The 21,493-nt window shown below is 51.9% G+C and overlaps 9 protein-coding genes across 9 annotated transcripts; 2 read left to right on the forward strand and 7 right to left on the reverse strand.

Moving 5' to 3' along the window:
- Window positions 1-287: 287 nt before the first annotated feature.
- On the reverse strand, window positions 288-2,949 carry VTN49DRAFT_3918 (uncharacterized protein; the record flags this gene model as incomplete). The annotated part of the gene is made up of 4 exons (XM_069411806.1): window positions 288-412; window positions 468-2,393; window positions 2,443-2,472; window positions 2,526-2,949. The coding sequence occupies 4 exons, from the start codon at window positions 2,947-2,949 to the stop codon at window positions 288-290; spliced, it is 2,505 nt and encodes an 834-aa protein (XP_069272542.1).
- Window positions 2,950-3,029: 80 nt separating this feature from the next.
- Window positions 3,030-3,854, reverse strand: VTN49DRAFT_3919 (uncharacterized protein; the record flags this gene model as incomplete). Its single annotated transcript, XM_069411807.1, has 2 exons — window positions 3,030-3,431; window positions 3,498-3,854. 2 exons carry the CDS (start codon window positions 3,852-3,854, stop codon window positions 3,030-3,032), a joined length of 759 nt encoding a protein of 252 aa, XP_069272543.1.
- Window positions 3,855-4,979: 1,125 nt separating this feature from the next.
- VTN49DRAFT_3920 (uncharacterized protein) lies at window positions 4,980-7,553 on the reverse strand (the record flags this gene model as incomplete). The annotated part of the gene is made up of 5 exons (XM_069411809.1): window positions 4,980-5,360; window positions 6,362-6,855; window positions 6,921-7,003; window positions 7,215-7,398; window positions 7,469-7,553. 5 exons carry the CDS (start codon window positions 7,551-7,553, stop codon window positions 4,980-4,982), a joined length of 1,227 nt encoding a protein of 408 aa, XP_069272544.1.
- A 2,169-nt stretch (window positions 7,554-9,722) lies between these two features.
- VTN49DRAFT_3921 (uncharacterized protein) lies at window positions 9,723-12,137 on the reverse strand (the record flags this gene model as incomplete). The annotated part of the gene is made up of 8 exons (XM_069411810.1): window positions 9,723-9,749; window positions 9,801-10,431; window positions 10,483-10,818; window positions 10,879-11,570; window positions 11,620-11,732; window positions 11,781-11,880; window positions 11,935-12,059; window positions 12,110-12,137. 8 exons carry the CDS (start codon window positions 12,135-12,137, stop codon window positions 9,723-9,725), a joined length of 2,052 nt encoding a protein of 683 aa, XP_069272545.1.
- Window positions 12,138-12,921: 784 nt separating this feature from the next.
- On the forward strand, window positions 12,922-14,766 carry VTN49DRAFT_3922 (uncharacterized protein; the record flags this gene model as incomplete). The annotated part of the gene is made up of 8 exons (XM_069411811.1): window positions 12,922-12,970; window positions 13,039-13,245; window positions 13,295-13,368; window positions 13,417-13,547; window positions 13,600-13,927; window positions 13,982-14,079; window positions 14,141-14,540; window positions 14,599-14,766. 8 exons carry the CDS (start codon window positions 12,922-12,924, stop codon window positions 14,764-14,766), a joined length of 1,455 nt encoding a protein of 484 aa, XP_069272546.1.
- A 282-nt stretch (window positions 14,767-15,048) lies between these two features.
- Window positions 15,049-17,494, reverse strand: VTN49DRAFT_3923 (uncharacterized protein; the record flags this gene model as incomplete). The annotated part of the gene is made up of 4 exons (XM_069411812.1): window positions 15,049-15,505; window positions 15,561-16,330; window positions 16,383-16,813; window positions 16,861-17,494. The coding sequence occupies 4 exons, from the start codon at window positions 17,492-17,494 to the stop codon at window positions 15,049-15,051; spliced, it is 2,292 nt and encodes a 763-aa protein (XP_069272547.1).
- A 960-nt stretch (window positions 17,495-18,454) lies between these two features.
- Window positions 18,455-19,601, reverse strand: VTN49DRAFT_3924 (uncharacterized protein; the record flags this gene model as incomplete). The annotated part of the gene is made up of 2 exons (XM_069411813.1): window positions 18,455-19,466; window positions 19,540-19,601. 2 exons carry the CDS (start codon window positions 19,599-19,601, stop codon window positions 18,455-18,457), a joined length of 1,074 nt encoding a protein of 357 aa, XP_069272548.1.
- Window positions 19,602-19,899: 298 nt separating this feature from the next.
- VTN49DRAFT_3925 (uncharacterized protein) lies at window positions 19,900-20,202 on the forward strand (the record flags this gene model as incomplete). The annotated part of the gene is made up of 2 exons (XM_069411814.1): window positions 19,900-19,962; window positions 20,020-20,202. 2 exons carry the CDS (start codon window positions 19,900-19,902, stop codon window positions 20,200-20,202), a joined length of 246 nt encoding a protein of 81 aa, XP_069272549.1.
- Window positions 20,203-20,261: 59 nt separating this feature from the next.
- On the reverse strand, window positions 20,262-21,139 carry VTN49DRAFT_3926 (uncharacterized protein; the record flags this gene model as incomplete). Its single annotated transcript, XM_069411815.1, has 5 exons — window positions 20,262-20,392; window positions 20,440-20,520; window positions 20,574-20,963; window positions 21,043-21,055; window positions 21,119-21,139. The coding sequence occupies 5 exons, from the start codon at window positions 21,137-21,139 to the stop codon at window positions 20,262-20,264; spliced, it is 636 nt and encodes a 211-aa protein (XP_069272550.1).
- Between the last annotated feature and the right edge of the window lie 354 nt (window positions 21,140-21,493).

A 21,493-nucleotide genomic window follows, 5' to 3' on the forward strand; every position in this document is an offset into this window, starting at 1 on the left:
TAACCCAGTTAGGATAGAGCAGATAAATTGGCCAATCAGACGAGCAGAAACACTGCAAGTGCGGCCCCACTGCAGCCCAATCCGCAGGCCCAAATGCACGACATTTTCCAACCAGCACGGAGTGCGGAGCATACGTCATGACTGTCAATACTGCATGCATTGGGTCTATCCTTCCGTCTATCAACTGGCAAACCAAGTTCGTATGATCAAGAAAACATAACACTATGTACTCCAAAACGTCCTGTTATACATCCACTCAGATGATCAAAATCATAACTCATAGCCCATCAATAATCATTCAACTGAAGCTTCTTTCCAACAGGCCGTCGTCGCGAAGACTTTTCATGCGTTCGTTCCCGCTCCTGGACACCCTTGAGGGCATGGAGAAGCATGCCCGCATCAAAGAACCCATCTAGCAAGTACGTTAGCGGCGTATCATTGAAGAAGTGGTGCACGGGAAAACTTACATCCTCCCATTCCATCATCCTCCATCATACTTTCCGTCGTCGGCGTCTCCGTCCCCCGCGTGATGCTGGCGTCCTGTCGCACCAGCCGTCCACGGCGGTTCTCCAGAGATTCCGATATCATCTCCATCTCCCGCGCCCGGCTGGTCCGCGGACTGGTCGTCTTGCGGCTCGTCGCCCGCAACAGCTTGCGGATTTCGAGCAGGTACGACTCGAGCGTGTCCATGAGGCGTGCCGTCTGTCGGTGCTTTGACGACGCACAGATAGAAATCGAGTCCTCTTTAATGATGTAGCCGATGCCAAAGCCGTCGCCCGAGGTCGGCCCGAAGCCAAAGTGCCGCAGGGACGGATTGCCGCAGTTAGAAGTCGACAGGATCGTGGTGTTGATCTTGTCCCATCCCGAATCGGCGAACAGGGCGGGTGTCGGGGGATTCGAGCGCAGGCGACTCATGGTGTAGGAGTAGCCGCCAGACGAGTAACCATCTTCAGACGGGGTCTCAGGCCTCCGCGGCGACCCGACCTGGGATTTGTCTTCGGTTGGGCTAGTGTATCCGTTGACCAATCCGTCCGTGCTGCCGTTTACGGAAGACTCCTCATCAAACGATCGCTGCCAGACGCAGTACAATGCGTACAGGTGGCGGTCCTGGCCCATTCCCTTGGAGCACTCTTTAGTGATAGCAACGTGCTTTTCAGTCGCCTTGCGCAGCGCGGCCACCTTTTGTTCCGCGGGATTGTCACCCCAGAACGTCTTGACAAATTCGACTGCCTCGGGAGTAACGGTACGAATGGCCTCGGTGCGACCGTGGAGGAAGACCTTGGTCATGGCAGGTTCGTACGTGTTCTCCACCCGACCATACAGACCGTAGTATGCTGCCTGGAATGCCATCTGCACAAAGGCATCCGGGGAGAAGCCCATCGAGGTAATGAAGTTCTTGCCGTAGCCGGAAAAGTCCAGGCAAGCAAACTCATGCTGCTGCAGGAGGTCCGCAAGGTGAGACTCGGCGAAGCGGATTGCGATGCTCAGTTCTGGAGTCAAGTCCCATTCGAGTTTGCGCGGGGTCGTGCTGACGTTGCCAAAACTGCGAGGGTCTCGCTTGGCCGGGTCGGGGCTGGTCGATGTCCAGAGTGACGGAGCTTGGCCGTTGATTGACTTGGCATATCGGAGGATGGTATCGGTATACACATCACTGGCAAATCGAAGGACCGTGTGGCCGTCAACACCGGTATGCTCGAAGTTGATGCCCGCACTGCCGTTCTGGCAAACGATGATTTGCAACTTGTCATACCAGCGGTTGATGCAAGTGCCGATCTGGACGCCCCGGACGATCTCGCTCGTACCGCACAGCATATTCGCACAGAGGTCCGCAGTACTTGTCGGCTCCATGTGATCCAGGCACAACACGAAAATAGCGCTATCCACGATGCGCAGGCACTCGGCATTGTTGGACCCCTCATCCTTGGTGAGGATGTCACGCAACCCGGACCAAATCTTCCGATTCTCGGTGCTCAAAATCCCAAGAGCGCCTTTCGCGGCTTCATGAATTGGAGTTTGTTGAGCATCCTCGATGATCACCTGCAGGTTGACAGCAAGGTCTTTTTCGCTCATGATCAGATCATTGTTGTCATCCAAAACATCGAACCAGTAGAACTGGCCTCGGCAAAGAACCACAATGTGCTTAGCAGTGGTATCCTGCGAGATGATGCAGCCGTTTTCCGTCGGGACTCGAGCAGTGCCAAACAGCCGTGAGTACTGGTACATGCAAAGCGGAGTACCTCTGACGGTATCCGGTGGAAGCTCCTCCCGTCGAACAGCACGCACAAAGGCCAGTGCAGAGTTGACGAGCGAAGCCGCTCGGTTGACCTGATTGTTACGTGCCGGGGTTGGATCATCCTCAAGCAGGAAGAAAGGGTTCAGATTGAGGACCACCGCTATGGACGGTCAGCAGACGCTGCAATGATGAGAGACGGGCTGACTCACAGTTATCAAAGTTCAGATACGAATCATACCCTGCGCTAGTCAGCATTCATCATGAAATTTGCGGCCACGGATGTAAGACGTACAGAATTGCTCAATATAACTCGTCTTCGACGAGGCATATTTCTTCAACTTCTCTTGCAGCTGAGGACCATCCGTCCTGAGGAAGTCTTGGACAGCGGCTTTGGTCTCCTCATGCTCCCTGGGAGACTGCAACGGATAGAGCGCCTCGAGATACTTTCGACATGTGCTCTCCAGATCTGGAATGGGCAGCTTGGGCAGCGAGTCTTGATGGGCAAAAGTGATGCCTTTCCCTTTCCCCTCAGTCGGCGCCGGCGTCACGGCGCCGTTGGACTGCGATTGTTGCTTCTGTTTCCCATCCTCAGAAGCATCACGCGAGGAAGGTCGAGATGGATTCTCCGCCGACAGCTGCAGTTTCGAGGGCACAATGGCCTCTCCACCTGCTGCCGACATATTCAAGATGCGCACTGCAAGACTCGAGTAAGACATTGGTCCTCACACAAGCAACCACCAGATATCAAGCGTAAAGGCAGGCAAGAAAGGTCGGGATAGACAAGAGACGCAAGGCGCTACGGTAGAAATAGTGGCAATCTTGAGAGCAGTAGGGCGGCATGGGGTATCCGGGCCGGCAAAACAGAAAGGATAAGATAAGGGCGCAAATGATGCGGGCCGGGCGACGGGATATCAAGATTCTGGGGTTGAAATATATAGGGAATATATGACGGAGAACAGTGCCCGTCGAACCCGAGGGAAAACCGGAACCAGCCAACGGTGAAGGGGGAAACGGACGGGGCCGACACGGGAGGAGGAGGAAAGGGAAGACTTACAAGGTCCACTTCTGTACGGAAGAGCAGTCGGAGCAACGGAGCTTGATAATAGAGTAGCGTCGCGGGCTTCCGTGGGGATAGTTCGCCCGCTTTAGCCTGGCCCTCTAGGAATTGCGCCTTGGAGGGCTGCGGCAGGTTCGGCGGCTGAATTTCTCAGCCTGTTCTCGGCACGGATAATCCGACAGCTTGCAAAAGAAAAATACCCTCGACCGATGATGTCGTCAGAAATCGTCGTGTTTGTATAACAGGCGTCGAAAGATATGTAGTAGTATGCCTCCAAAGCTCAAAGCTCTCACCGCGAATAAAACGGTCGAAAAGTCGCAAAACCCCCAGCAACGAACTGTGAATTTTATAAGAGGTCGTTTCTCGCGAGGGAGGCGAATCCGGAGCACGAATCGAAGGACTCGGACCGCAGCGTAATCCGCTCGACTTTGGACCGGGAGAATTCCTGGGCTCGTTCCAGCGCTCCGCGTCCCGCAGGGCACCGCGGGGATGAGGAGCTCCAGGTTTCTCCAGACTATGACGTCTCGGGCGAATGGAAGTCACGTGATCAGGGTCCATCCGCATGTGACGGTGGCACTTGACGACAGCGACTGAGCGGATGACGGTATCACTCGTGCAAATCGTATGGGACGGGTGACAGGAACGCGTGTTTGAGAGAGAGGCCGAAGCCGGAAATTGCCATGACTGTGGCGAAATCCATCCAGCGTGTGTTCCTGGTGGCAGCGTTTTCCTGTTCCTCTACTACGGGCATACTACATTTGCCTCCATGGTGGGCAAAAGAGATAACCAATGTAGGAAATTTCACAAAGGCTTGAATACCGTACTGGCAACATAAGGCTGCAATCTAGGTTCTGGGGGGTGATCTGTGGGCCTCGCCGTTGTGACTTGCATTCCCTCGACAGATGACACTTAAGGACGATTTCTCATTCAACTCTCGTCTGCATCAACTGGAGCAACAGTGGAGAATATTACCTATGCAAGAGCGTCGTAGCGGTTTTCGAGAGCCTGGGATGAAGCAATTGATACGTTCTTGCAGAATCGAGCAAGAACCTCCCTACTAGGTATCATGTAGGAGAGCCATTTTGGCATCATGAGCACCTGAGTCCTCAAATCCGCCAACCCAGGAAAGGATGATCATGGCCATGAAAATCGTGGCCAACTTCAGGTTTTTTTAAATAAACCTAACCATCAGCGATTTTCGAAAGACACGTCACATCCGCAAACTGGAACCAATATCGTAACGCTCGGAACTCCGATATCGAACCCAGCAAATGATGCTGCGGATTTCCAAACCTCTCCAATATTCTGTAAGAATGCCAACCCGTTTTGGGCTGTTTGAACGTTCTCCTTCGCTTTCAACTGACATACAGACCTAGACCTTCGTGAGAACCGCCAGAAGCTACCAACCTAACCTATCTACGGACTGGAAGAACGTGCTTCCGATGGATCGGGATCGTTCCCAATTCGGTTAGTGAACAACTTAGCGAAGCCCACAGTCACTTCTGCTCTACCTAACTTCTACGTAATTTCTCCTCTTTTCTCCTTTTCTTCTCTTTTTCTTCTCTTTTTCACCGTCTCTACAGCAAATTCTCTATGGTTCTTTCTGTAGCTACGTATTACCACATCTGTGACAGTGTACGAGTAGGCGTAGTCCTGTATTACTGCATTCCAGATTCTGTGCCGGACGGCTCAAGAATCTGAAAGCTCGCTGAATTTGTTCCGCAAGAAGTTCGGAAACATGTTGGTGCGATGTGCCGACGATGCGGTCTGGTCGATCGAAGCCGACTGGAGGAACGTCTTCGACAGACAATCCGGGTCGTCAGTGAACACTGGGACGTCTCTGGTCTCGACCTTTTCAAATGGCAGAATCTCCAGGCTCCGCTTGAACGGCATGGCGAGGGGTTGGAAATAATTGAAAGGTTCACCAACGGGTCGAAACACGAACTGGCGTATGCTGTAGCTTTTATGGTATCGGGTGGCGGAACACCCCAAACCATCGTCAATAGTCAAGTTGCGCAAACCGCCATCTGGAGTGTTCTTAGCGAATACCGAGGAAACTTCATCTGGCTCCTACCTCCGTGATGCATTCCACCATGCGATCACATACCAAATCAGCCTGTACTGTCAAGTTAGTGGCCGCAGAATCGCAGCGAGGACGCTTCACATGAGAGGGAGGGTCAGCCAGCCTCCCAAGCATCACGACAAAGCAAGACCAAGGAGCCCGACGATGTGCAGCGACGCAAGAAACTCCCGCCGGGTATGTAGGAATGTTTCACCTCGTCGAATTGTTTCCGCCAAGCTGTTCTTAAGTTGTTCGGTGATCCCATGGGAAGGTCACAGCCATTAAAAGGATGTTGCTCTCACTGCGATCCCGGACGGGGAGAACTTCCAAATGTCGCGCCGCCTCCAAAGTCAAATTGGTCCAATTTGGAGGGTTCACAGACACGACCCAAAATCAAGAGGAGGATCATCGCTGAACTAGAGAAATGGCGCAATAAAGAAACAGTGTCTACCCAGTAAAAATCACGGCAGCGGAGCGGCTATGGAAGAGTTCTTGTTGCCAGACAAGAGTATCAAAGAATGGGCTCACAATGGCACTTCAATGATGGAATCCGTGAAGTTCTGTCAGTTTGCAGCTAAATGGCCTTGGCTAGAGGAGTATAAGTCGGTGCTCCCTCGACTGATTGAGAAAGCATTCATAGCTGCTCTTGGTCCAGATGACCGATCGTGTAATCCTTTTTCCGCTGCATGTAAATTATTTTTTGGTCGATTCTGCGTATTCGAACATGAAATCCTCCTCGAGATTCTCAATAGCCTCCTGCCCGAAGGACCAAAGAACTTGTCGCTCTCACTGCTATCGTCGGTTTCGGCCACGTCCACGTCCACGTCCACACATTCCCCCTTCGTTCAGCCGGTCGATGTTGTGTGGGAGATTTTTGGCTCCTGCGAGACTGAGATCAGGGACAGAGCCCTTTATCATGGATGGATACACGCGTTCCGCCTCCAGTGTATATCGGCTGACGCCGACTTTTTGGGAGTTTCCGAATTCAGTTGCACGTCAAACATCTCACAAAGCCTCTTGCGCAGGTCACCTGGCTCTGTCCAGCGGTCATCTGCTGGTGTAGGTCCGTGAGGCTCTGCCGGATGAACTTGAACTCTTGCCTGAGCGCCGGCATCGCCTGGCTTAACAGAGCACCCTGCGGCAGTTCTGGCTCCTGTATCGTCTGTTTGACCCTCGCTGCAAAGTCTTCGTACTCGGCGCCGTGGAAGACCGGACGGGACCGCATGACGTGGTCCGGGAATTGCTCGCGAAGGGCGACCGAGTCCTGCAGGATGGTGGTCCTCAGCTGCTCCAGCTGGGCCAGGAAGTTCTGCGACGCGACGTCCCTCTCTTCCGGCGCCGGAGGCCCGTACCGATGGAGAACGGAGCGATACACGGGGGGCGGGGCTCGTTCGCCGGGCGCTGGGGACGGAACCACGCCTGCCAGTCGTCCACCCAAGGCCAGATGGTCCGAGTGAGTGTCTCCGGCGGGGTGACCTACGCCCGCTCCAGGAAGAAGTTGCCCTGACCCTCCTGCGGGAAGCCGGCCATCGCCCGAAGGGATTTGAATGGCAGATGCGTCAGGTAACACCTGGTTAGCGCATCCTGGTTCCAGTGGCAGGCGCGCCGGATCTGCGCTTCCTCGACACCCAGAGTCTCGGCGTATCGCGCCCTAGCGCCTCTCCCCTCGTGAATAGATCCAGTAACTATTGCTTCAGTGCCTCAGAACAAGTGGCACCAGCTGGAGAACAGATCCGGCAACAGCATCCGGATCCGGGTGGTCGTGCAATCAATGAATTAGGTTTCGTTAACAGGTGGTCTTGTACGAGCTCAGGCCGATCGCGTCGAAGACCTCACTGATCCACTTCGCCTAGGTCTCGTACGTCAGGGGCCGGACAGCATCCTTGCCCTTAAGCAGGTGCGAATCGTACCAGTACCGGCGGTTATGGAACTGGGGGCTGGGCTCGTGCGCGATGCGCCAACGGTAAAACAAGTAGAAGCCCCCCTGGTCCACCGTGCAGATCAGGGGGTCCTTGTGGCGCATCACGCCCACGTAGCGTATGCCACCTTCCTGGTCCGTTTTGCCGTTATTTGCCGTTATCTAGGTCGATGAGCATGGGCCAGCATGAGGTCGGACCCTCTTCCAGGAGACGGATGCAGCAGAGTTCCGCCAGTTCCAGCTTTCGCCGATCTTCCCCGCGCATGAGCATGCTGTGGCTCATGGTGCGACCGGTTTCGTATGAAGAATCAGCTCCTCCAGGGCGAAGAGGTCTGCATTATCCATCTGCACCTTCTTACGACGCAGAACGTCGCGGATGAACGCCAAAGTGGTCGGCGAATCTTCGTGTTTCTGTAAGTAGTGATGTTTATGGATTATTTTAACATAGAGCACCTTTAAATGGAAAGGAGCCGGGATAGGAAGGACCCAACCGAATCGGCCAAACGCATTCTTTGACTCCCGGCGTCGTTGTTTAACCGATCAGATTCGGGCGACAGTTTGCTGGTCGCTATAGAAGAGGTGGAGCCGTTCCTTGAAATCATGACTCTCGTCCTATTGATATTGACGACTAGAGATATCAGTAAGGATCTTAAATGTTCCCAAGCATTCGTGCTCTCGACCATGTCCATAAACCTTAACGGTTGATATTCTGTTCGGGACGGCTGCAACCGGTCGATGATGGAAATTGTAGGGGTCTTCGATTTGTAATAAAAAAAAAAACCCCCGCCAACCATATTAGGGACGGCCAACGGCAACGCTTCAAAAACAGCAAACTTGGAAAACTATGAGCAATTACTTAGTATGCCAACAGCAAGTGTCCTGGAATTCTCATATACCTGAAAAATCGATCTCGTCTGCAATAAATGCATCTGTTTGAAACAATTTTTGAACGTCGAGTTCAAAGCTCGGGTTGTGCATCCTTTGACTCAATCCGTTCGGCGGAATATACTGGCCGTTGAACGCCAGTCCGGTAGTTACAGAGTGAAACGTGCTTTTGTCATCAACATGTTGCTGCTGGACCCCCATCGTATATTCAAAATTGTCGTATGCCGTGATCGTATTGGCATGCTTGCCGATCGCGACAATCTGCTTGCTTGCAATCCTGGAAATCTCTCTGATGTTATTCAAAATCACGTCGTACGAGCAGCACACTCTCATGTTGTGGAAAAGCTCGATGAAATGGCGTCGCGTGCCAGAGGCATGCAAGTGCAAGCCGACCTTAAGCTGCATACTTTGTCCTGTTTCTTATGTCGTGCTATGACAGGTTCCCAAATAACGTGTAGAGCACGATGAAGCCAGCCCGATTATCGGTGCTAGTAAGTGTACAGAGCACTTTCAGCAAGCTCGGGCTTGTTTCTTGTACAGTCAGAAGGGTCGTCTGCGGTTCAGGCATCGTCTCATCCTTCAATGACTCCAGGTTATTCAAGCTGGCAGACTTGAAGCTCTCGATCCTGTAGACGGAGTCCATCTCCTTGTCGAGCTCGGGGATTACATACTGAAGGAAATCGACTTTTTTTTCCCTCTGGCACTAGCAATAGGCCAATATTGTGTGTACGGCCTGATTGCCGTCCTCCTCATACAACTTTTGCTTGAAACGTGCTGCATAATCTCTGAACACGCCGATGCTGAGGGTTTGAATGAAGTCGAATGTCAAAGACTTCCGCCTGTTCCAACGGCAGGTTCCCGGTAGCTCTGAATTGGGTGTTCATCACCCCATGCTATGGCCCATCCCGCCCTGTGCCACGCTGGGGTCTGTCTACCTGTGAGCCGTCGGTGAAGACTACCAGGTCGAGTGGGTTGAGCCACTTCAGCCATCTTTTGAATTGGATTGCTGTCTGTTGTTAGTTGGGTCCTTCGGTGGGAGTTGTGCGAATAGAGGTACGTGAGGATTGAGTCCCAAGAGCGTGACAGAATTATAAATCAATCACGTGTCCAATTATCGTTTTGGCGTTAAAAACGCATCAAATGATGCAGATCGAGATCGAGAAACGGATCAGACGATATAATAATGGCATCAGTTGCCAGTTCAGGTAGCTCAGAACTTAGCATCACCGAATTGATTGTGACGACCATGATGACAAGATATCAATCTCTCAAGAGGATCAATATTATTGAACCAAGATTGGATTGTTACGCGCTCATTTCTTTGCCTGTTACGTTCACTATCAAACCAGAAAGTAAATGGTGAGAACACTGAACCAGCACTACGTTCAGGGCCATCTGTCATGGATCGAGTCGTTTGCATTGCTGAGGTTCTTTCTCCTCGTTGTTCATATAAGCTGGCTTATGTAGATGGAGAAGATAGGGATGATGGAGCATCAGCAACAGGTAATCAGCCCATAAACGGAGTACAGCGGTGCAGTGAATACGTCATTCAGTTGGCTAGGATATATTATAACGTCTCCTCCAGCGCATACACCTGCTCTCGTCAACAGAGGCCTCATGACTTATCCTGTGTCCGCGAACTCACCAGTGCGGTCCTCGACGGGATGTAGACATGCAAGAAATTCTTCCGCCCATTCCAAGGCATATCGGTCGTGAAGAATCTCGTCGCCTTGTCATTTCGGCCGTGGCCACCAAACTCCAGGTCATCCGTATCCAGCACGATGCGGTACGTTCCAGGCTTTTCAACGCCGACCCGATAGTCGGTAAAGCTTTTCGTGGGATGGAAGTTGAACACCCACAGCAAGTCCGCTCGTTCAAAGACGAGGACCTTATCGACTTCGTTCTTGAGACTGACATACGCCTGTGGAGCTTGCAGCCAACCGTACTTCTCCTCTGTGAGTTGCATGGCGCGGTCGAACTCGTTGAGAAACCGATAGCGCAGGAGATGGTCTTCCGTGAGATTCAATTGCCGACGTGCATACCAGAAGGAATCGCCATTTCCTTCTCGGGGGAAGTCGAGCCATTCTGGATGGCCAAACTCGTTGCCCTCAAAGTTGAGGTAGCCTTCGCCGCCTAGACCGTGCGTGACTAACCGAATCATCTTGTGTAGGGCCATGCCGCGGTCGATGACAGGGGTGAGTTCAGTGAGAACAGACATGTTGGTATACAGTTCCTTGTCACATAGCCACATCATGATGGTTTTGTCGCCGACGAGACTATGCAGTTAGTTGTGCTTCCTTGAATGAAAAACTTGGCGCACAACGTACGCTTGGTCATGGCTTTCGGCATAAGCAATCGTCTTCTCACCATATCGACGATTGGTCAACGTATAGGCAAGATTTCCCATATCCCATTCATCATCCCTCTTTTCCTTCAGCAGTTTGATGTACATGTCCGGAATGGCCATGCCCAAACGATAATCAAAACCCACGCCGCCCATGGAAAATGGAACACACAACGCCGGCATTCCAGACACGTCTTCGGCCACGGTAATGCAATCAGGATAAAGTTGGTGTAGCATCTCGTTGGCGATCTGCAAATACATGACGCTGTCGCCGTCAACTGCCGGCCCGAAATACTCGTGGTAGTTACCAGAGAATCCACTGTTCTCATTAGCCTTTGTGAACATCATATCAATGGGATGCATGGGACGCGATACATACGTCCCGATTCCATGATGGATGTAGAGCATGCTCGTCACACCATCAAAGCGGAACCCATCGAAACGATATTCCTCCATCCAGAACCGCAAATTGCTCAGCAAGAATCGAAGGACTTCGTGGTTGCCATAATTGAAAAGACGGCTATCCCATAGCTCGTGGTTGCCTTTTCCTCCTCCATGGAAATATAGGTGGTCTGAACCATCGAACATGTTGAGCCCATCCAGGACGTTCTTGGATGCATGGCTGTGAACGACGTCCAGAAGAACAACCAGCCCCAAACTGTGGGCGGTATCAATGAGTTCCTTCAAGTCCTCAGGCGTACCATATCGACTGCTTGCGGCGAAGAAGTTGTTCACTTGATAGCCAAAACTAGCATAGTAGGCATGTTCCATAATCGCCATCAGTTGAACGGCGTTGTATCCTAGATGCTTGATCCGGGGAAGCATGTTTTGAGTAAAGTTCTTGTACGTGGCAACTTTTGTCTCAGGGGAAGAGATTCCCACATGCGCCTCGTAGATGCGCAGGCTGGCAGGCCGCTTCGGGCGAGGATGTTTGAAGACGTACTTTTCCTCTGGTGGTGGGTTCCAGAAAATTGCTTCATAGACAGGAGAGACGCTGAGATCTTGGGTAGCGCGCTTGATCCATGCGGGCAACCTGTCGATGACTTCTCCGTCGCGGGTAACCATGGTGATCTACGCTCATGAGCTGTAAGTATATAACACAAACGTGTGCCGGTCGTACCTTGACTCTGCTATTATGGGGAATGACGGGCATGCCGTTCTTGCTGGGTAGCGTCACCTCCCAGACGCCGAATGGATCTCTTGTCATCGGCGTTGCCCTTCTATCCCAATTATCTACTATCATCAGCGCTGTTTTGAACCATGGTTCCGTTTCTTGCATACTGAAGTCCCCAATGAGATGTGCTTCCACCGCATTCGGTGCCCATTCTCGGTACGTAATGTCGCCGCAATCATTGACGTTCAAACCAAAACGTTCGTAGCCCTGCTTCTGGTCAGAAACGAACTGGAACAGCGGAAACACGAATGGAAAACGGACCCTACTGAATTTCTCCAATCCCCCTTCCGTTTCATTAATCCGCTTGATCCAACTCTGCGCATAATTGTATCGCGCCTTCAAGGCCTCTTTGTGAGGCTCGAGCCAGGGATCCAATTGCAGCACACCTAGTAGAGGATGAGGTTTGGCTCATCAACGGAATGAGTGATAAACTGACCGGTGCCGTCCGGAACGGGTTCTGCCATGATTGATGCCCGTGAAGAACAAAATGCAGAGATCAGGTCAATGAGAAGACAGCAACAAGAGACTTGCCAGGCTCTTATCAACGAAGTTGAAGAGCACTCCCCGAAGCCAAGCTGGAGGAGCTCTTGGAGATGACAAGGAGGAGGGGATCTCAACCAATGACATCACCGGATCAAGATGCAGCGTAACATGGCAGAAGGCCACATTCCAGGAGAATTGCTGGCTGCGATTCCCTGTTCAGATGAGGCATAATGCAATCGTCTTTTTCTTGTTGCATTGACCCTTGGGTTCGATTTGTTTATTGATTGAGCAATAATAGTAACGCTTGCTGTCCTAGCTCATTGATATTCACGTGATTCGACAACGCTGTGGTTTGAACACTCGAAACACGTTGGCAATATGCTTAAATCTATATCGGGGCCATCTCATCTAGTAATAACTCTACAGTAGCATGGCGCAAAAGGTCGATTGAGCCTCAATGTCAAGGTGCAGACATTATTTCATGGCCGCTCTGGAAGCAGAGGAATAGCGCATTCCGAGATAAGAAATACTAACTAATACAAACATTGCAAACGTGCCGAGACCCCACTTCCTAAGCTTAACCCTAAGCCTAATCGGGTGCGAGTGCCATCCGAAAATAGTCACCGCCTCCGAAATCGGAAAGCAGCCCCTCCATGTGATCGACGGGAACAAACCGGCAAAAAGAGAAAAAAGTCGAGATCTGCTTCAAACTTTCAAGATCTTGAAGTCACCAATTCTCAACTCATTCCCGGACGTTCAGACAAAATGTCGAAGTTCGATATCTACCAGACGCCTTTGGCGTCTCGATACGCAAGTATGTCGCTCCCATCTCTCTCAATTCGCGGCAATGGTCAGAATTGTAGCTGATGGATGGGTAATCAGGTATCGAGATGCAACAGCTCTTCTCTGCACGTACCCGGGCTTCGACTTGGCGAAAGCTCTGGCTGTGGCTTGCGGAGGCGGAGAAAGAATTGGGAATCCCGATCTCGGACGAGGCAATTGAGCAAATGCGCGCGAACCTGACCGTCACCGATGAGAGCTTCAAGGTCATTGCAGAAGAAGAGGAGAGACGGCGTCATGACGTTATGGGTTGGTAGCTCCAGCAGTGTCTTTCAGAGTTGATACTGAGATAGAGTAGCCCACGTCTACGGGTTTGGAAAGGTTGCACCCGCCGCTGAGGGAATCATCCACCTGGGCGCGACGTCTTGCTTTGTAGGTCCCTCGCATCTCGTATCTGATTTGAATGATCTGACGGCGTAGGTCACGGATAATGCCGATCTGATTTTCATTCGGGATGCGATAGACTTGATCTTGCCAAAGTTGGCAAAGGTCATTCATAACCTCTCTCAATTTGCCCTGAAGTACAAGGATCTGCCGACGCTGGGCTTTACGTATGTCTTTTATCTAACTGTGACGTTATCGGCGGAGTTCTGACTGATGTAGTCACTATCAGGCCGCGCAGCCGATTACCCTTGGCCGCCGTGCCGCACAGTATATCCAAGACCTGGTCATGGACTTGGAGGACATTGAATACGTCCGGGCAGGTCTGCGATTCCGAGGCGCGCAGGGCGCCACCGGCACTCAGGCGTCATTCATGGAGATCTTCCAGAATGACCGGGCCAAAATTGACCGTTTGAATGAGATTCTTTGCCAGAAGGCGGGATTCCCTGGTGTCTACGATATCTCGACGCAGACGTACACGCGCAAGGTGGATCTGCGGGTTGCCAATGCCATTTCCGCACTTGGTGCGACTGCGGTTCGCATTGCTACCGTAAGTTCTCAACGGATCTTCCGGTATTACATGCGGATTTGCTAAATTGTACAGGATATTCGTCACATGGCACATGACAAGATTCTTGACGAGCCGTTTGCCAGCGGCCAGATCGGCTCCTCGGCCATGAGCTTCAAGCGGAACCCTATGCGGTATATGCTTACAGTGGCCCATCAAGAATGACAGTTTCTAACCTGAGCTTGGGTGGCATAGATCCGAACGCATCTGCTCCCTTGGCCGCAAACTGAAGAATCTCGTGACGGACTTCAACGAAACATATGCCAACCAATGGTTCGAGCGCACTCTCGACGACAGCGCGGTTCGCCGGATCGACATCCCTGAGATGTTCCTGCTGGCCGATTCGATCTTGATCAGCCTCGACAATGTCACTGACGGCTTGGTGCCGTATTTGGCCATGATCGGGGCCCAGCTCCAGGAGGAGCTTCCCTTCATGGCGATGGAGAACATCATCATGAAGATGGTCGCGCACGGTTACTCGCGGCAGGAGACGCACGAGCAGATCCGAGTCCTATCCCACCAGGCCGCGAAGGTGGTCAAGATGGAGGGCGGAAAGAATGATTTGATCGAGAGGATCAAGAAGAATGACTACTTTGTAAGCATCCCTTGCCTTCCTCAGATCCTATGGTAAGACAGGTGCTAATTGATTGAAGAAACCCGTCCATGATGAGATTGACTCCCTTCTCGACCCGAATCTTTTCACTGGTCGTTCGGCTGAGATCGTCGAACGATACCTGAGCCCCAATGGTCCGGTTCAGGCTAAGCTGGACAAGTACAAGGACTTTATTACGTCGGCAAAGACGGCTGAGCTGCACGTGTAATGGGCTTCAGAGCCCGCAACAAAACGATAGCTCTATTAGTGTATTTGATGACCATGAATATATACGGAGTACGATGCTTGGGTAAATCATGGACATGTATCACTCCTGCTTGTGCTCGCATGCTGTCTCTATAGAAATCTTGCAAAGCTAACAAGATTAGTATGTACATGAATGCAGAAGATGCTTCTATTTCCGGAAGCAAAAATGAAAAAGCAAATAAAAAGACGGAAAATCCAATCAACAAAAAGAATAAAAGGAACGAAACGAATGGAAACAGTGAGGTCATGACGCCGGACTCGGTGGCAGCGGCCCCGTCGCCCACCGCACCGGATTCGGACCGAGTTCAAACTCCAACCTTCCCCCCTTCGCAAAGACATCATCCCAAGTCAGCCACGACTTATGCCATCTGCGACCATTAACTCTCAGACTCTGCACGTAGTAGTCCTTGTCGCCGTTGCCATCGCCGCCCTTGGCGGTAATGTGCAGCTTCTTGCCGTTGCCGAGGTCGATCGTCAGGGATTCGAACCATGGCGCGTGGATTAGGAACGTGGTCTGGCCGGTGACTGGATACAGGCCGATCATGTTCCATAGCAGCCAGGTTTGCATGGCGCCGGCGTCGCTGTTGCCCGGGAGTCCGGTAGGACTGGTGTTGTAGTTGGATTTGGCGACAGTGCGGGAGCGCAGGACGGAGAGTTCGGGCCGGTTGATGTAGTTGTAGAGATAGGGGACGGCGAACATGCTTTGTGTATGTTAGCTCTGTTTCTGCCAAAAGAGAAATGCAGTAGGAAGCTTACGGTTCGTTTGTGGCATCAAAAAGAGGCCCGATTCCCGCAGCAGAATCTCCCTCAAATGTCGTGTTAAGTCGTCGCTCAAACTCCTTCGGGCCGCCCATGAGCTCGATCATATGCTTCGCGTCATGGACATCCGTGAACGAATACGCCCACGGACTGGCTTGATAGTACGGATCCCCCCAGTATCCGCCGCCGTTCAGGATGTCATAGTTTAAAAAGTCCGACTTCGTCCGCGGCATGACGAATCCACTGTAATTGCCGACACTGGCGTTCTTATTCCAGTGATTGCGCCAGTTGCGTGACCTCTTCAGATACTTTGCTGCGTCAGCTCTGCGTCCCAGCCCCTTGGCTACCTGGTACAGGCCAAAGTCGTTGTATGCATATTCGACTGCCCGTGATACAGACCGCGTGTAGTCGGTCGTGATGAAGCCGTACTGTTTCCAGTCAGGAAGAGCACCGCGACCTTCCTTGGTCGAGGAGTCTGGCGCCATGGGGTCAGGGGGGTTGGTGTTGGGCGGCGTCACCTCGGCGTCCTTGACCATCGCCGCGTATCCGTCATGCCAGTTGATCCGACCTCGGAGTCCCTTGACGAACGCATCCGCGAGGACGATGTCCGCGTCAGAGCCTCCCTGAGTGCGGCCGTTATAGTTAGAGGACCGCCCATCAGGCATATATCCATCATGCCGGTAGATATCAATCAGCGCGCGGATTTGCTCCTCATACGCCTCTGGCTGAAGGACATGCCACAGAGCAGTACTGCAACGGAAAGTGTCCTGCGATAGTCAGATACTGTAAATAGATCAAAGATTGAACAAGTGAGCTCACCCAAAAAGTGAAAAAGTCCTGCCAATAAGGCTCAGAAGACTTCCAACCCGGGTTCTCACCGGTTTGATTTGTCGGAATGAGATGCATGTAGTACAGAGAGGTGTACAGCAGCTGCAAGCTTTCAGGGTTTGTGGCCGATGTGGTAACCTTTGAAAGAACCTTGGAGTTCCAAATGGATTTCGTAGTGTCGACTACAGACCTGAAAGACGTTCCAGCGGGAATCTCGTCTTCGAGATTCTTGCAAGCTTTCTCGGTTGAGATCCACGAGATGCCCACACGGGACGTCACCTTGGCCTTGTCGAAGGTGAAAAGAGCCCCAACCCTGACGGCTCCAGACGTCGAGGAAGCTCTCCCGTCAGTCTCGATGCTTCCGTCAGCGTCGGTGCCCTTGAAGGTCTTGTTGATGACAGCATCTTCCTCGAAATATCCACCTACATGCGGTCAGCCCATTCAAGCACATCTGCTGAAATTCGCTTACAAAAGTAGATCTTCCAATTCGGCGCCCTGTTCCAGCCGTTGTTGTAAATTCCAAAGCCCTCGTAATGGCCGTCATGGGAGATAGCAATCTCGCCACCGTCATAGTGTTGCTCTAATCCCTGTCCCCGGAATGAGGGAAGGACATGCGAAACATCTACTAGAATATTGTTTGCACCCTCCGATGGGAACGTATAGCGGTAGATACCCGCGCGGTCGGCGGCTGCTAGTTCCACGATGACGTTTTCGCTGGTTACGGCCTTGTAGTACCCTACCTCTGCCTCATCGGGCTGCAAGCGACCAACAGTGATATTCGACAGGGGCTGTGTGACTTCGCCCACAAGCGGCAGTTGAGAGACCGTTCCGTACTTTGGCGCACCACCGGTCCCTTGTTCATGCATCAAACTGAACCCCGAGAAATTCCCCTGAGGCAGATAGCCCGAGTAGGCGTCTGTGCCTTGAAGGAACACATCTGGGCCAGCCTTTACCATGCCGAAGGGACGGACCGCGACGGGAGCGTTGTTGCCCCCGCCTTCTGTGCCCATGAAGATCTTGACATGCTGGGTATAATCGGCGGAAGGTTTTGCCAGAGCAATTCCTGCCAAGGCAATGATATCCAGGGGCCTGAGGTAGAGCATTGTTTCTCATGCTCTGTCCCCAGATCACACGGATCGACCTGGGCTGCTTCCAAAATGTCGAAACAGAATGCCAAATCTTGCTGTTAGGGACACCCCATTCATGCAGCGTTCCATTTATTCATTTCCCCGCCATCGCGAGCCCACGGTATTTTTAGGTCAGACACCGCGCCCTTGTAGCATGGTGTCTACAAGGGCACAGTGCCGTTCGGCTGACAAAAGCCGAACGACCGGCCTTTGGGCTAGGCTAAGGCCGCTGGGGCCATTTTGCACCGCTGCCAACGTTAATCGCAGTGAACTGTATTCGGTATCAACAGGCCATCATTCGCACATTTCGCCGCCCACGGCAGTTGTGAATGGGGACGCTAGCCCCGGCCCATACCACATGCCGGCCGTTAAAGCGAGCACTTGGCACAGGTGCGAGATCTGAATGGCTGCATGTTGTTTCTAAGCGTTGAAGCCATTTAAAAGTGCTGGTCTCTCTCAACGTTCAGCCCGAATTAAGAGCCAAAAATAAGCGGGGGCCATTTGCTGGCATGCAACCCATGTGCCAGTTTACTGCCTCTTTCGGGTTCCCTGCTCAGGGGCACATGCAGAATGGCGTCATCTGATTGGCCAGAAGTTAGTTTATTAAGGTTCAGCCCGCAGGGCAAAGCTTCGAGTCACGTGAAATTAATTTCCCGGTTACTGTCAGTTACCGGATTCGGAAATTGACTTACCCGAAGTTCTGCCCAGCATCAAATCCCTTAGGCATTCCGGACTCCTGAGTCCTTTAGTGGTTCTTTTACGAGTCATTATGCTAATTTAAACCGTATTTGTGATGGTGGAATGCATGCAATGGAGTACCGAGGCAATCGTGGACTGAAGGGTTCATCGTTGAATGCATGGAAGCGTCTCCACGTCCCGTAGAACGAAGACAGAATGACTACGGAGTACTCGGATGTAGTAAGCAACTCTTTTTTATTATGCCTCCAGACTTCTGACGGCCATTGCCAACGCTCCTTCGCGGGTCTGATGCCCTCCAATGAAGCCCGTCGCGTGCACGAATATTGCGCCAGACGGAACGGAGGGGGAGCCAGCCTGGACTGATTCATCAGCAAGGATCTTATCGAGATTCTCGTCGCGCTCTCCACGCCAACGCTCCGGCAGCGGCTTGCGTGACTCGAAGCTGCCTTCAGCCACTGGCACACACTGTACCCGCCACTTGGAGTTCTCATCGGCGCTCTCAGGGTAGATCACATAATAGACTTGCTGCTCAGGACCACCGCCAGCTTCTTTCTCAAAGTTGAACAGGTGCTCCTTCCATGGCACACGGCTCTGCTCAATAACCATAATCTTGCCAGATGGGTGCACAGCCTTGCGCGCTTCATACGCTGCGCCCACCTTTGAACGTGCTGGGAGCCAGGACGAGCTGGCATCCCGCAGCTTTCGGAGAAAGACTTCACCAATGAATTTGCTTGCTTGCTCGAACAGAGCGTCTTCGTCCTGCTGCCCGCCGTTCTGGTCCGCGAAATTGAAATCGCCAACCAGGGAGCTCAGAGTGATTCCAGTGTCCTTGAACCGCTTCTCCAGACCCGCTGCAGAGACAGCGGCTGGGTCGTACACACTGATACCATTGTCATTGGCATCCAGTGCCTCAATGAAATCGGAGTACAGCTTCTCGTAGAGCAAGTCTACACCTGGATCGTCCAATGGCAATGACGTATGTTGAGCAATGATGGCGCGGCCAAAGTGCATGAACACTAACCCCGCAGAGGAGAGCTTCGTGTTGTGATTCGGGAAGGTGGTAGAGAAGGAGCGTTGATGATGATCAAACCGATTGCGGGCAGGATCGTACTCGCCGCCCACATCGACGACGGTATGGCACTCAGCTAGACGCGCCGGGTCTCGCGTTCGTACAAGCGGAGAGTCCCGGTACACTGGGAGAAGGCGCAAGAGGTACACCGCGAGCGCCTCGTCAGCGTGGAAATGGCCACTTGACAGTCCTGTTAGCTTTCACGTCCGCCTCGGAGTAACCATGAAAGTAGTCCTGGAAGCTAGTCACATACTTGTGTGTTCCGATCAAAGGACCGGCGGTCTTTAATTTCTTTGCCGCGTTTTCCTCGGCCATCCTGAACAGACTTCGCAGTCGCAACATGGGCAGACTATTTCGCCGCGGACGGTATTACTTTTTCAGAACGTCGCTTTCATCACGTGACAAATGGTGTCCTCGTAATTACGCTAATCAGCTCGTGCAAGAAGTTGTCCGTATCAAAGTCAAACAGGGTGACCTGATTACAAGAACAGCGCAATTGTGCAAGTATTCTGAGAGACTACTGTATTTGACACGGTATGATTAACTTGGAGACCAGAAAAAATTTCAGCATACGACTAAGAGCTGGGCTCGCCAGCCTATCACTGACTGTCAAATGCACTCGTCCTTGCATATTGGAATTCAACCAGTGCGCACCACAAGCATGCCATTCAGAGCTGTATAGGACAACGAACCACTATAAAGAAGAATAAAACAAAGATGAAAAAATCGGGAGAAAAGACCAGTATCGCAATGTGACGCAGAAATAAGTACTCCTCAGGAGTACAAGAAGGTAACCTCAAGAAAAGCGTCTGGCAAAGGTCTCGGTTCATGCTTTGCCATCGGATCATGTCCATTCTCATTAGACATCACAACTCTAAGGACGCGAGACACCAATAGACCACAGACACCTGATTAAACTGCGGGAATGGGAAGGGTCGTAGCAGCGGGTGCGGCCACCCTGTTCAGCACGGCCATTTAACAGCAGCCACCCTTGTTCTCTGTGTCCTGGGTCTTGCTAATCTCGACCACTTGGCGACGCTCTCCGAGCGGGTTCTGTCCGGACTCGCCGCTATCCAGAGCCTTGCTGGAAACAATGCGGTAGATTTCTGCAACAATTAGTAGCTAATCAGGAAACTGAAGTGCGAAGACAAACCTGTGAGAATGTTTTGGAAGGCAAGCTCTACGTTGCTCGCATCCAAGGCGGACGTCTCAATGAAGGAGAGGTTGTTCTCGCCTGCGATGATTAGGCATCCGGATTATGGAACAGATCCTCCGAGTTGTACTCACTTGCAAACTGCTTGGCATCTTCGGTGGGAACGGCACGCAAATGTCTCAAATCACTCTTGTTGCCGACGAGCATGATGACGATATTCGAGTCCGCATGGTCGCGCAATTCTTTCAGCCACCGGGTAACGTTCTCGTACGTCTGGTGCTTGCTGATATCGTAGACAAGCAGTGCGCCGACGGCACCTCGATAGTAGGCGGAAGTAATAGCTCGGTAACGTTCCTGACCAGCAGTATCCCAGATTTGCGCTTTGATCGTCTTAGAGTCGACTTGGATGGATCGAGTTGCGAACTCAACACCGATCGTCGACTTCGAATCAAGGTTGAATTCGTTCCGGGTAAAACGACTCAGCAAGTTGGACTTGCCGACACCGGAGTCTCCGATCAGAACGACTGGGAGGAATCAGCGATCACGGTCTTGCGGAGATGACGACACGTGGTCTTGGGACAAAGGTGGGAGTGATAGTAGTACCTTTGAAGAGGAACTATAAAATTTCACACAGGACGTTAACAGTGCCTTTTTAAAATACAGAAATCAATGTACTCACATCATACTCGTCGTTAGCCATGTTGACACTGGCAATATTGGCAAGGTCTCAAAGAGCGGAAGTCGGAGTGGCTTAAAAGGGGTCCTTTTTGATCGGTCCGTATGAGGACGTGCTGCTTGCTGTGACTAAAAGTTGTCAATCGTAAGGACGAGCAAAAGACCATGTATAAGCAAAACTTACCACTCAGAGAAAGCAATACAGGAGAGAATGGCAGAGTCAGGGAGCAGCTGCTAATTGCTCTGCCTGAAGGATCACTTGTCGCCTGTGTAAAGTGACACTGGGCTGTTGTCCCGTTTAGGTATAGCGTGTTTTATCACGTGCATTAAGCTTTGGGATCCGCAACGCGCGGAAAAAAAAAAAGAAAAAAAAAAAAAA

This window comes from Thermomyces lanuginosus (assembly GCF_041956635.1).
Source record: "Thermomyces lanuginosus strain ATCC 200065 unplaced genomic scaffold VTN49scaffold_3, whole genome shotgun sequence".
NCBI classification, from domain to species: domain Eukaryota; kingdom Fungi; phylum Ascomycota; class Eurotiomycetes; order Eurotiales; family Trichocomaceae; genus Thermomyces; species Thermomyces lanuginosus.